Raw genomic sequence first — 14,546 nt, forward strand, 5'->3', positions numbered from 1 at the left:
TGACAGAGTGAGACTCTGTCTCTTAAAAAAAAAAAAAAAAAAGTAATAAAACACAAATAAGAAACATAAAAGATTGATCAATTTGAGATTACCTTGTGCTAAGTCCTTTTAAGTACATTATCTCCCTTGAGCCTGCCAACTCTCAGTAGGATTATTATATGCATTTTACAGATGGTGCAACAGGGCTTGGGGTAGTTCGTATGGGTCACACAGCTTGTATGTGGTATAGGCAGGATTTGAACACAGGCTGTCTAACTAAAGTCTATAGGCCCTTAAACACAAGCATGCGTTGTTTCCTTGCTTCTGACTTGCCTTGTGTTACAAAAAACATCAAAATCAAAGCTAAATCACCTCACACCCATTAAGATGGCTAGGATCAGAAAAACAGAGAATAAAATGTATCGGCGAGCATGTGGAGAAATTGGAACTCTTGTGCATTGCTGGTAGGAGAGGAAGATGGTGTAGCACCATGGAAAGCAGTATGGCGGTCCCTTAACAGTTAAAAATAGAATAACCCATGATCCAGCAATCCTACTTCTGGGTATATCCAAAAGAACTGAAAGCAGGATCTTAAGGAGATATTTGTATACACGTGTTCATAGACGCATTTTTCATCCAAAAGACGGAAGCAAGCCGAGTGTCCACTGAGAGATGAATGGATAAACAAAATACAGCACATACCCATAAGGGAATATTATTCAACCTTTTTAAGGAAGAAACTCACAGATCATGGTACGCGGGCTCTCCTCACCCTTTTTTTTTTTTTTTTTTTTGAGACAGAGTCTCTCTCTGTTGCCCAGGCTAGAGTGAGTGCCGTGGCGTCAGCCTAGCTCACAGCAACCTCAAACTCCTGAGCTCAAGGGATCCTCCTGTCTCAGCCTCCCGAGTAGCTGGGACTACAGGCATGCACCACCATGCCCGGCTAATTTTTTCTATATATATTTTTAGCTGTCCATATAATTTCTTTCTATTTTTAGTAGAGACGGGGTCTCGCTCTTGCTCAGGCTGGTCTCGAACTCCTGAGCTCAAACGATCCGCCCACCTCGGCCTCCCAGAGTGCTAGGATTACAGGCGTGAGCCACCGCGCCCGGCCTCCTCACCCTTTTTAAGGTTGAGTAATACTCCATATACAACATAGGTGAATGCTCTGACATATGCTACAGCCATGAACCTTGAGAACATTAAACTAAGTGAAATGAGCCAGTCACAAAAAAACAAATTTTGTATGATTCCTCTTATATGAAGTACCCAAAGTAGTTATATTCTATTTCCACAGAGACAGGAAGTAATTAATAGAATGGACGTTGTCAGGGGCTGGAGGGCGGGGAGAATGGGGAGTTGTTTAATGAGCATAGAGTTTTAATTTTGCAAGATGAAAAGAGTTCTGGGGATTGGATGCACGACAATCTGAATGTACTTAACGTTACTGAACCTAAGATGGTAGATTTTATGTTGTACATTTCACCACAATTTTAAAAATAAAAAAAACACAGCTCAATGACAATAGAAAACAGTCGCTGTATTGTGTGCTATGGACTGAATTGTGCCCCCCCAAAAACATTCATGTGGAAGCCCCAACCCCCAGGGTGACCATATTTGGAGACCCCTTTACTTGCAAAGAATCCCACGCCCTACGCCTTCGCTCCAGGACACTTGGGGGAAGGGCTCCTGACTTCTTCCCATGTGCAACCTCACGAAGGGTGGGCATGCCCACGTCGCGAAGAGCATGGAGACTCGGCAGCCCCTCTCTCCTTTTAGGCGTTGTGGTTTAAACGCGATACACTCATAATGCTCTTAGCACAAGTACCGGTGCATAGTAGGTGTTCAGCGTTATTCCCCATGACTGCTGAGGCAGATTAGAGATGCCTGCAAATTCGTTGACTTGAGGAGAGGTCTTGGTCCCCTCCCCTTGAATCTGGGCAGGCTCTGTGACTGCTTGACCAATAGAATGTGGGAAAAGTAACCCGGGCCAGTCAGGGCCCAGGGCGTAAGAGACTTGCAGCTCCCATGACGAGAGACTTGTCTCATGGGAGTCTCACCTTTGGAGCCCTGAGCTGCCATATAAGGAGCCCAATTGCCTGGAGGCCACCATGCTGAAGAAGCCACATGTGGAGCTCTGGCCAATAGTTCCAGCAGGGTCCGGCCTCCCAGCTGTCCCTGCCAAAGTGCCAGATGTGTGACTGAAGCCATCTTATGTCCTCCAGACCAGCCTAGCCACCAGCTGAATACCACCACGTGACTTCAGTTAGTGACACCTGAAACAAAAGAAGCACCCAGTGAGCCCTGCCAAATCCTGACCCACAAACCCAGGAGAGATAACATGGTGGTGATTTTAAGCTGCTAAATTTGGGGTAATTTGCTGCATAGCTATAGATAATTGGAGCAACCACTGTCAAATATTTGAAGGTAACTGTTCCCTTCCAGACTGAACCTACCCACTCCTCTCAGCTGTTGCCCCCATGAGAGGGTTTTGAGTCTTAGGACCATCATGATCAGTTGTTTTCTGGACAGCTGAAACCCAACAACGAACACAGCCCTCAAGGGGGTCTGCCCAGCTGTACCAATTAGGACTCTATCCAGAATAATTTAAGCAAAAAAGGAAATCATTGGCTCATGATGGCTTCAGGCATGGTTGGATCCAGGTGCTCCAATGATACTGTTGGGCTCCATTCCTTTTGTGATGATTTTATTTTCAGGCTCTTCTTGCAGAGACAAAAAGCTTTAGAAACTCAGCTTCACATCCTCTCAGGTTCAAGTCCAGATAGAGTATCTGCCATTCTCCCAGCATTCTCCGCAAAAGTTTCACTGCTTCTCTTTGGTTCATGGCTGTGTGACCCAATCAGAGCCAATCACTGTGGCCAGGGAGGTGGAGTGGCCTGGGAGCCCCCAGACAGAGCTCACTCCATTGAAACCGTATGGACTAAGAGTAGAGAGTGGTGATTCTTCAAAGGAAAACCAAGGATTCCATTACAGGGGAAGAATGAATGAATGGCTGGGCACTAGAACTGTATATATTCACCCCAGCAGTTAAAAGAATGAAAAATCACCTCCCTCATTCTGGATCGCATACCTCTATTAATGCAGGCCAGGTCCACATCCTCGCCTCACACTGATGACTTTCACCAGATATTCAGGAGGATGTTTTTCCTTATCCAGTGCTGCTTGGCCTCATCTTCCTCATCCCCTACCATGTCAGGGGTGCAAACATGCAGGTGGGTCCTCCCTCTCCACTTCTGTCCCAAGCACAGTGAGGCTTCTGGGGGCACAGAGACGAGCAAGACCAGGCCTACCTCTCCTCCGCCTTCGCTGAGTCATCCTCCCTCCCTCTGCTCACAGAGTCAAAGTGACTCAAGGGAGGCAGCTTAGGCCCAGAAGCAAATTTTACCACCAACATGGATGGCACAAACCCGGGCTAGAACCAGCACTTGTGAGGGCAAAGCAAGCCCTGTTGTCTCTTCACAGAGTCGGATCGTTTGCCCCGAGTGGGTTTATCAGAAACCATGTGATTTGTTGGAAACCAGGGATTTGGTATGCAATGTGTGTGCATATGTAAATAACAACAACAACATCTGCCCACTGACCAAAGAACTCTCAGTCCACGGGGCTGCCAGACATAGTGAGATTTCTAAGATTTTGGCCCTAAAAGCAGAGGATGTTTGGATATGACCCTTGAATTCTAGTACAGTCGGATCACGTGACAGATGAGTAAACTGAGGCTCAGAGGGGCCCTGGCATATAACCACCCCAAGGTCACACAGCAAGTGAGTGGCAGGGTGACCTTCAGAATTTAGTCCGACAGCTTGCCTCTCCCGCCCTGCTAGGCATTTTTGCTTGAGTGAGCACAGAGGTTGCAGGGTGGGGAAAAATTGTTTACTTTCATTTTGTAATCGGCCGTAATACAAGGTTGGGGCTGGGAAGGAAGGAACAGTCCAGGGGATTACCCCTATTAATTCATTTGACAAATATCTATTAAGTGCCTACTGCATACTTGGCTCTGTGCTGGGAGCTGGAAACACAATTTGGGGGGCAGGGGGGCAACGGCTGCTCTGGGAGTTTTCAGTGTGGAGTGGGGGTGAGGAGGGGCAGAGACACCAACCCAAGCATCACACAAGTTCATACACATTACAGGCATGGCAAGTGCCAGGAAGACAGGATGTTTACCAGTACATTCCACAGGCATCCACAGACATGGGGGTGTGGACTGGCTTCCCAGAGGAAGTGACATGTGAGCTGAGCTAGTAGGACATTTTCACAGGGGTTTACAGTAAGTGCTGGAAGGACAGCCTGTCCCCCAACCACCCACCACCTCACTGAACTCCAGCTGCAGCCACCCACATTCCCTAAGCCTTCCAGGAAGCTTCCAGTAACTGTCTCCTGACTCCCGGGATGACATACTTTGGGCATTCCGAGGGCGATGATCTAACTCTGTTACCCAGGCGAGACACGGGCACGTGGAGAGCAGGATGCACCTCCCCAGAGAAGAATTGGGACACCAGGCTCTTCCCCTCAGCATCCACATGGGGAAGAAAGTTCTTATGGGGTTTACCCTTCCAAATGTCCCAGGGCGATGCCAACTTTCCAGCCCGTTGCTCCCTCCCCAGGCTGGAACCCAACTCCTTCCCGCTCCCTGCCTGGCAACCTCACCCTCAGGCCCAAGGCAACAGCCCACCTCCTCCCAGGCTGAATGCCAGGTCTGTGGCTTCTAGATCTTTATCATCCGGCGCTGTTGACATCTACCTTAGATGGCCTTCGGCATCTGCTGGTGCCTGATAGTCACCAGGCTCTCCCACTCACTAGCTCTGTGACCTTGAGCAAGTTACTTAACCTCTCTGGGCCTCCACTTCCTTCTCTAAAATGAGAACAATGGACAGTCCTTACCTTAAGGATTGTTACAGGTTAAATGACATCTGGCACGTAACAGTCCCTGTTGCACACTAAAGCATTCAGCATACGACGGATATGTCATCTGTAACCACCCCATGGGTTGCCTATGATGCCGCACAATTACTATATTAAGCCTTGACTGCTACAGACTGTTTTCTAACCTATCCGCACTTCCCACCGCTTTTTGTGGGAGCAGGACTCCCTCCCCAAGACCCGCTTTCACCCGCTCTCTACCCGGGGACAGAGCGGGAGGGAGGGGAGCCGCGCGCACGGCGGAGGGCGGGGCAGGGTGCACGGCGCTCGGCGCACGGCCCGGACGGGCACCCGGCACCCGGTGTCCCGCCGCTGCACCCGGCCCCTTCCGCGCCAAGGCGGCCCGGGGTGCTCGTAGCGCGGCTTCCGGGAACCGACGCCTGGCGGCCCGTGCGCACAGCCCGAGTGCCGCGTGGAGCGGCGAGTGACTCAGCGGGCGCGAGTGCAGGCTGCGCCCGGCAGGGGCGGGACTTTTGCTCTCGCCCCGGCCCTTTCGGGCCATAAAGGCGGCTCGCCGCGCTCGGCTCCACCACGCCTCCGCGAACTCCAGCCGTCCTGCGTGCTACTGCGTCCGGACTCCCGCAGCTCCAGCTCGCCATGGATCCCAACTGCTCCTGCGCCGCCGGTAAGCGGCCTCGGCCGGGGCTGGGGGTGGCCTGGGGTAGACTGCAGAGCGGGAGATGCAATTCCTGACGCCTCTTTCTTTTTCTTAGCACTCAATTTCAGGGCACCGATTGCCCCTTCCCAAAGCATATTCGTATGTCTTTCTCTGCATTCTAAGTCATTCGAAGTTCCCAGGAGTTGGCTGTGGAACAGAGGCACCTGGACACGGGGCTTCTAGCAGACAGTCCCGCGTTCAGACGTGCAGGGACCCTTCTCACCTCCGTCTTTCCTCTTACAGGCGAATCCTGCACCTGCGCCAGCTCCTGCAAATGCAAAGAGTGCAAATGCACCTCCTGCAAGAAGAGTGAGTGGGGCCCTTTCTTCCCTCTACCCCCTCGCTGCCCTCCAGCCTGTCCCCAGCCCTCGACACCACCCTCAGGGGCATTTACGCAGGCTCCCCAGAAGTCGGCGCCTGTTGGGCGATCCCTGTTAGGGCGGGCAGGAATCCTTATTCCCTGTGTCCCTTGTGCTCATCTTTGCCGCCTCTTCTCCCTCCCCAGGCTGCTGCTCCTGCTGCCCCGTGGGCTGCGCCAAGTGCGCCCAGGGCTGCGTCTGCAAAGGAGCATCGGACAAGTGCAGCTGCTGCGCCTGATGTCGGGAAAGCCCAGCTCCCAGATGTTATAGAGCCACCTGTACAAACCTGGATTTTTTTTTCATACCGCCCTGACCCGTTTGCTACATTCCTTTTTCTATGAAACATGTGAATGATAATACAACACTTGACTTGATTCTGACTCTGGTTGTCTTTGTGCGCCTTGGAAATAAGGGTCTGGGGTGGGGGATGGAACTGGGTGGGCAGAGACCTGGGCTCTGGATGGGAATGTCAGCCCCTAACAGTCTGAGTGCCTTCAGGCAAGTCAGGTGACCTCACTGAGCTTCATCTTCTAGACAACGGAATGGCATTGTGCCAGGTCATGAGTGGGGGGAGGGACAGATAGAGGATCCCCTCATGTTCTCACGTCGAGGGTTCATGGCACAGAAACTTCCCCATCCCTCGTTTTCATTCTCTGATCTCCCTGCCCAACTTTAGTTCCTCAGATTTGAGGCTTGAAAGTGACTACAGGGGGTAGAAACCCAACTACCCAGTTGCTAGCTTCTCATCCGGGGCTTCTCAAACTCCCATGGATGTGGTGAATGACCAATTTATTTTTTCTATCAGTCACAGACCTAAACTCTGGAAAAATAAAATGAGTTAATGAGAAAATGAAATTTAAGAAGATACAAAATACAAAACCCATTTTTTTTAGATTCAACACAAAAATTTCAATAAATATATAAAGAACAGAATAACATAGAAAAAATAAAAGAATTGCAAACATTGCATATTTGTTCAATGATGTGCACTGCAGACTGGCAACAGCAGGCTGGCCCCGGGGCGTGGCCCACGCACCTTGAACAGCCCTGGCCAGGGCTTCCCCACAAGGAACCATCAGTCTTGAGTTGCCCAGTGCCACTGACGGGACACTCGCTGACCCTGAGAGCTCCCTATTGTGACTTGGGACTGAATCTTTGCAAGTTTCTCCCAAGGTCAGGCTGAATTTGGTCCTCTCTCAAAGTCCAGCCCTTGGCGACTTCAGAGGAGCAGAGGGTGGGCCGGGATTTGGAGGGAATTGCCCAGCTTTTTCCTGGCGAGATGAATCATGCGTGATCACTGGTTCCAGATGAAGGGCTTCGTGTCTGCCCATGCCAAGTGGTGGCAGCTTCTGCAGTTTGGAGGGTGGGGTGGTGCTCACTGGGAAGGGGTGAGGCCCTGGTGACTTGTAATTAAAACCAACGGTTGGTCCCCTTGGCTACTTGTTGAGGGAGTGCTATTTGATGTTCAATCAAAGAAAAAGATGAGCATCTCGGCCCACGCAGCAGGAACACACCTGCCCGAAGGGGCCCTTTGGAAAGAAATCGGCCTGTGAGAAGGGCATGGGTTGTGGTGTCAGGCAAGGCGGCTTCACTGCTCACTTCACTTCTTGCTGTGTAGCCTGGGCAAGTCACTGAACCTCTCTGAGCCTCCCTTTCCTCATTTGTAGGAAAAAGATTGTATCTCTATGCGGTGATTAAATAGGAGTGGCCCGACTCCTGGCTAGGGCTTAACAGACAATGACCGTTATGATCACTCTCCACATGGACTTTCTTGGAGAGAGACTCTGTCTCAACAAGCTCTTGGGAGAAAAGCCATCTGGGGAGAATCACTGTGGGTTGGAGGCTGGGCGGGGAGTGAAGCCTTGCTGATTGTGTAGCAGGGGGGCGCGGATGGCTTCCTGCACAAAGCCCTCTGGAACCAAAACGCTGCCATAGCATTCGAACAAACACGAGCCTTGCCAATTATTCGTGTCATTTGAACTTCATATTACCCAGTGAGAGAGTGAATGCACAGGGGCTAAAGTGACTGTGTCCCCTTCCAGAGTGGCGAAGCAACCTGCTCAAGGTCACGCCGCTCAGAAGTCAGAGGTCTGAATCTATGTTACAGCTGGCCTCTCACCCTGGCCACATCTGCCAGATGGTGTCACTGGATGCTAAACCCTGCCTCTGAGAGCTCAGGGCTGGGAGGGCCCTTGGTTAGTTAGCCCAACTGTGCCCCTGGCTTGACGGCTGGGAAACCGAAGCCCAGAGAGGTCACAGCGCTGTGCAGAGGGGTCTGACAGCCAGCTCAGCGCTCTTCCCCCCGCTGCCTCTGTGCCACATTTTCAGTGTCCCTGTCTTTTACGTGACATGGTGGCATACAGTGGTGGCTGAGGGTATGATGCTGCAGCCTGCATGAGGGCACATCCCAGCTGTGTCACTTATACTTGTGTGACACAAGCTCTCTGTGGCTCAGTCTCCCCTGCTGTAAAAGGGGCCTAATAATAGGGTCTGGATTATAGGAGGAAATGAGTTACTGCATATAAAGAACTTGGAATGGGGCCTGGCAAGGGATGAGTCGTCTATAACATTAGCTATGATTTTATTATCTTTATTCATAGCATAGGGACATTTTTCTACCCCCACACCCGTTAGCCAGTCCTGTTGTGCCTGTGTGTCTTCTATTGTCCTCATCAACTACCTGAGCGTGTTTACTGTGGTCCAGAGAGAGTCGTTCACTCTTCCCATAAAATTCTGATCACCACTGGATATATAAAGCCATGAGCAAGACACTCCATGCCCCTATGGCGCGTATAGACAGATGTCTTCCACTTCTGCTACTGCATCGCCAGTATGTTACTTAACACATTTCCTTTAAATGATTCATATTAATATTTTCCCAAATATATATGCATTACTCACGGTTCCCCAGAGAAACAGAACTCAAAATGTAGATAGATAGATAGAAAGAGATTTATTTTAAGAAATTGGCTCATGTAATTGTAGGGCTGGCTGGTCTGAAATTTCCCGTCCAGAGTTAATGTTGCGGTCTTTAATCTGAAGGCAGTCTGGAGGTAGAATTCCTTCATCTTTTAGGAAGGCAGTCTGTTCTCTTAAGGCCTTCGACTGTTTAGATGAGGCCCACCCACATCAGGAAGGGTAATCTGCTTGCCTCAAAATCTACTCATTTAAATGGTAATCACATTTTATAAATAACTTCACAGCAACATCTCTACTAGTGTTTGACCAAGTGACTGGGTACTACAGCCTGGCTAAGTTAACACAGAAAACTAACCATCGCAGTCTACCTCTTATTAATTTGGTACATATACACATCTCCTTAAACCATATTTAATGTCCAAATAAAAGCAAAAACAAGGTCATACTTCCACGTAACATGGTACAACTGTCGGTGTACGGCTGAACATACATTATCCCTTTCCCCAGAAGAGGTTTCAAAGTCCTTGGAGGATGTTCCTTGATATCCTATAACTTTATTTAATACTATGATATAAAGCTAGCAATACTTAAATACAGTGATGTAAAGAGACTACATCCTGTCAGATGAGCGGTGGCATTAGCTGTACGAAAACAAGCTCAGGGCTTCCGACTGATTCTGCATTATGGTGAGTTGTATAATTATTTCATTATACATTACAACGTAATAATAATAGAAATAAAGTGTACAATAAATGTAATGTGCTTGAATCATCACAAAACTATCCCCACCTGTCCATGGAAAAAGTGTCTTCCATGAAACCAGTCCCTGGTGCCAAAAGGGTTGGGAACCACTGGCCTAGGGCATCTCCTGTATTCCAGACATCCCCTTCCTTCCCCCCACCATGGACTAGCAGTCCAATTTCTTCTTGGTAATCACAAGAAATCTCCCCAGCGAGTACAGCAACTCCTTTCTTTGCCTGTTGATTCGGAGGTCAGAGGAGCCCAATGTGGCCTGGTGGCAGGTCTTAACCAATGCAATCACTGTTTATCTCCCAGGGGAAGCATTCCTCCCTTTGGAACTAAGGCCTGGAGACCAGCAGTGCGGAGAGGAAACAGAAATTACGTTTATGCAGATCAAGTAAGAGTTTAGAAGGCTGACAATCTATTTCACTCCTAGGAACACCCTGATCAACTAGCCAACACCACGGGTCTCTACAAGTCAGGCTCTTCTGCTTTGTGCTGTCCATGACAACAGCCATGCCCACTTTCCTGTTGACGATTAAGTGCCTCCCCTTGGCCCCTGCCACCCTGGGATCCAGCCATCTCCCCTGCACGCAGGATTCCCAATGCAGTGGCAGCAGTTCCCACTGCACTTTCTGACGACAGAGAAGAGCGACCACAGAGCTCTCCAAGGACGCTGGGGCTCTCCCTGCAAACTCATTTCTCACGGCTGAAGTAAAAGCTGTGCCCTCTGGACACCCCAGGTTGGATGAGCAGATACTACATCATAAATCCTCTCTAACATCTGCTTTACTCAACGTGTAATTAGACGGTCATCACATCAGAAAAAAATAATTTCACAGCAACATCTAGACTGATGTTGGACAAAGGAATTGGGCACTTTGCCTACTCAAGCTGACATATAAAATTACCTATGGCATATATTTAAATGAAAAGCAAATTCTTTATCAATGTAGAAATTAAGACTCAATTTTACTTCCAGACATAGCTTACTCTAATATGTATTATGTGTATGTATATATATTTCTTTCTTTCTTTATTACTTATTTCTCCGTCTTTTTTCAAGCTGTCCGGGGTTGAGCTTGAGGTTTGCCCTTGTTTGAAAGATTTCAAGCAGTACAGTGGCGTTGAGGACATATTTAGACCAAAAGAAATCTTTATCCTTTCCCTGCTCCTTCCTTGGAAAAGCTGACTGGATTCAGATACACTGGCACTATTGTCTAGCTCTACAACCTTAGGCAAGTTAACTAAACTTGTGCCTTAGTTTTCCTATTAGAAAATGGGTTCATAACTATTTCTCTTTTATTGGTCTTGGGAGGGTTCCAAAACCTAAAATGACTAAACGGACTGATACAGACTAGCTGCTGTGTAATGGGAATATTGAAAGGTAAGTGACCACTTTTCTTGCTTCCTTATTTAATGCAGGGTCTGAACACCCCTTACAATGATCCCTCCCTTGGGGCATCTCACAATTTCAGGCCGAGATCCTGGAGCGGGGTGGGCAGGGTGGGCTGCAGGGGAGCCCTTGGAGAATTGGACACAAGGAGGACCCAGACAAAGGTCCCCACACATCCCCCTAGGCATGCAGAGTGAAAGGGGGCGAGGAAGAGCCCTGTGTCCCCCTGTCGCTGTGTACAGGAGGAACCCGCAGGCCCGCGGTGGGGATACGGACAGGACAATGCAGGGCAGCAGTGGCGGGGGGGGCGGGGTGGGGGGTGCAAAGGTCACATCCACGGCTTCCGTTCTGCACCAACTCTCTCGCTGCGCTCCCTCGCTCCTTCGATCTAGGGACGTGAGCACCAAGCTGGGGTAGCACCCGGGATAGGGGAAGGGCACGCGGGGGCTGGAGGTGGGGCTCTCACGACCATCAGGGCTGGTTCCCGGAAGGCTCCGGGCGGCAGTGGCCGGTCAGCTCGGGGAAATTGGGCAGGGCGGGGAGCACAGCAGGGACACGGTGTACGGCCGGGCGCACAGCCCCTCCCGCGTGAGCGGGCGCCAGAGGAGCCGCCCCCGCGATGCGCACAAGGGGAGCGCAGGGACTCTGCGCCCGGCCCGCCCGCGGCGCACAGCCCGGCCCCGGACGGCGGGGCGGGTGCAAAGGGGGCGGGGCCTCTGCGCCCGGGGCCTCTCCGGACTATGGTGGGGACCGCAGCTCCTGGGCGCCACCGCGCCTTCCACCTACGCGACTGACCCTTCGCCTCTCGCTTGGGAACTGCAGCCTCCCCCACCTCGGCTCGAAATGGACCCCAACTGCTCCTGCGCTCCTGGTAAGGGACGCCGGACTCCTCCACCCAGTGCTCTCTTCCTGGCCAGGCCAGGGGAGCATTCCCATCCTGCCTACGAGCCTCCCAAGAGCGGAGGGGACTGAGGCTCCAGGCTGACCTGCTCCGCGGCACCCACTTGGCCCGCGGGCTGCGGTCTGGGCCCCAGTTCGCTGTCCAGGCTCTGAGCAGGCGGGACGGTCGGAAGGCAGGGACGTTGCCTCCTCAGTCTTCCTGGGCTGGTCTGCAGCCTGGGCCCTTTCTTGCGCGTTCACAACAGGAGAGCACTTGGTCTTCAGAGCACCAGGGGAGAGAAGACGGGGCTTCTCTTCCTCTGCCCTGGGTGACAGAGGAGCTCTGAGGGCTGGTGCCGCACAGAGGAGGGGGCACTGGAGAGTGACTGCCCGAGTGCCCGACTGCTGTGCCTTGTGCCTCTCACTCAGTGCTCACTGCCTGTCGCTGTCTTCCTTGCAGGTGGCTCCTGCACCTGCCCTGGCTCCTGCGCGTGCAAAGAGTGCAAATGCGCGTCCTGCAAGAAGAGTGAGTGCGGGGCCTTCCCTGGGAGTCTGGGGCCGAGGCTAAGGTTCTGAGGGAACCCAGAGCCGATCCTGAGTGTAGTATTTCTGGAAACTGACCTTCCTTTTCCCTGTGGGCTATGTGATTCCGTCTCTGGGCTTTCTGCTCTGAACTCAGATGGGTCAGGAGAAACTTTTTCTCTTGAAACACAAGCCCAAAGGCACTCCCTATTGTTGCAGAACAGAGCTGTGCCACCCTAAAAAAAGAAAAACCCGTTCCAGGGCTGCGGGCAGAGCTTGTGCCAGGCCTGCAGTTGAGGCAGGAGGTCTCTGGTCAAGTCTGCTGTGACCTGTCACTGTGCCCTTTCTTCCCCAGGCTGCTGCTCCTGCTGCCCCGTGGGCTGCGCCAAGTGTGCCCAGGGCTGCGTCTGCAGAGGGGCATCGAACAGGTGCAGCTGCTGCGCCTGATGGCGGAGAGCCCAGCTCCCAGGTGTAGATAGAGGGACGTGCACAAACCTGGGTTTTTTTTCATACCGCCCTGACCCATTTCCTACATTCCTTTTTCTATGAAACACGTGAATGATAATAAAACACTTTTGACTTGATTCTGACTCTGATTGTCTTTGTGCACCTTGGAAATAAGGGTGGGGGGGTACTTAACTGGGAGGGCAGAGACCTGGGCTCTGGATGGGAATGTCAGCCCCTAACAGTCTGAGTGCCTTCAGGCAAGCCAGGTGACCTCACTGAGCTTAACCTTCTAGACAGTGGAAAGGCATTGTGCCAGGTCATGGGAGGTGGGAGGGACAGATAGAGAATCTCCTCTGTTCTCATGTCGAGGGCTGATGGTCCAGAAACTTCTCCATCCCTCATTTTCATTCTCTGACTTCCCTGCCCAACTTTAGTTTCCCGTTGGATTTGAGGGCTGAAAGTGACTATAGGAGGTGGAACCAACTCCACAGTTGCATGAATCATACCCAGGGATTCTGAAACTCCACAGTGAAGGAGCAGATTTTGTTTCCTATCCATTACAGACTTAAACCTTGCTAAATAAAATATTAACTTTGGAAATAATGAAATCAAACAATATAAAACCCATTTCTTAGATTCAACAGGAAAAAGTCATAAATATATGAGGAAACAGGAAAATTAAAGATTTACAAACTCTGCAAGTACGCTCATCAATGATGTGCACTGCAGACTGGCAACAGCAGGCTGGCCCCGGGGCGTGGCCCACGCACCTTGAGCAGCCCTGGCCAGGGCTCCCCCACAAGGAACCATCAGTCTTCAGTTGCCCAGTGCCACTGATGGGACACTGGCTGACCCTGAGAGCTCCCTAATGTGACTTGGCCCTGAATCTTTGCAAGTTCCTGCCAAGGTCAGGCTGAATTTGGTCCTTTCTCAAAGTCCAGCCCTTGGCGACTTCAGAGGAGCAGAGGGTGGGCCGGATTTGGAGGGAATTGCCCAGCATTTTCCTGGTGAGATGAAGCGTGCACGATCACTGGTTCCAGATGAAGGGCTTCGTGTCTGCCCATGCCGGGTGACGGCAGCTTCTGCAGTTTGGAGGGTGGGGTGTGCTCATTGCAAAGGAGTGAGGTCCTGGTGACTTGCAATGAAAGCCAGCAGTTGGTCCCCTGGCTATTTGCTCAGGGAGTGCTATCTGATGTTCAATCAAAGAGGAGGATGAGGTTCCTGGCCTAAAAGTCAGGACCAGGCTCACCTGTCGGTGCCCAGTCAAAGAAGATTTCAGGAGTCAGCATTTGGCAAGGGTGTGGGTTTCGGTGTCACGCAGTCCTGGTTCACAGCCCCCTCCACCACTTACTGGCTGTGTGGCCTGGGCAGGTCGCTGAAACTCTCTAGTTCCTCATTTGTAGAAAGGAGATTATAGCTCAATGTAGGCATTAAATAAGAAAGTGACTTGGCTCCTGGCTAGGGCTTAATGAAAGGTGGTGCCTGTGATCATTCTCTCCAGGTTGACTCACTTGGAGAAGGAACCCTGTTAGATCCCAACACGGGCTTGGAGAAAGGCTCACAGGTGTGGGAGCGTTGCTCTGGCTGGAAGCTGGGAACGGCAACCTGGCTGATGCCGTGCCAGGAGGAGTGTGGGTGACCTCGACCTCCTGCGGTAACGTCTCCTTCCATAAGACGTGGCCACGGCATTTGAGCAGAGATAAAAGAC

At 51.2% G+C, this 14,546-nt stretch overlaps 2 protein-coding genes across 2 annotated transcripts; both read left to right on the forward strand.

Moving 5' to 3' along the window:
• The first annotated feature begins 5,445 nt into the window (after positions 1-5,445).
• Positions 5,446-6,308, forward strand: LOC138374009 (metallothionein-2). Its single transcript, XM_069456746.1, has 3 exons — positions 5,446-5,542; positions 5,819-5,884; positions 6,081-6,308. The coding sequence occupies exons 1-3, from the start codon at positions 5,515-5,517 to the stop codon at positions 6,170-6,172; spliced, it is 186 nt and encodes a 61-aa protein (XP_069312847.1). The 5' UTR covers positions 5,446-5,514; the 3' UTR covers positions 6,173-6,308.
• A 5,391-nt stretch (positions 6,309-11,699) lies between these two features.
• Positions 11,700-12,975, forward strand: LOC138402146 (metallothionein-1E-like). Its single transcript, XM_069497877.1, has 3 exons — positions 11,700-11,861; positions 12,330-12,395; positions 12,747-12,975. The coding sequence occupies exons 1-3, from the start codon at positions 11,834-11,836 to the stop codon at positions 12,836-12,838; spliced, it is 186 nt and encodes a 61-aa protein (XP_069353978.1). The 5' UTR covers positions 11,700-11,833; the 3' UTR covers positions 12,839-12,975.
• The last annotated feature ends 1,571 nt before the right edge of the window (positions 12,976-14,546 follow it).

Source organism: Eulemur rufifrons, chromosome 23 (assembly GCF_041146395.1).
Source record: "Eulemur rufifrons isolate Redbay chromosome 23, OSU_ERuf_1, whole genome shotgun sequence".
In the NCBI taxonomy this organism is placed as follows: Eukaryota; Metazoa; Chordata; class Mammalia; order Primates; family Lemuridae; genus Eulemur; species Eulemur rufifrons.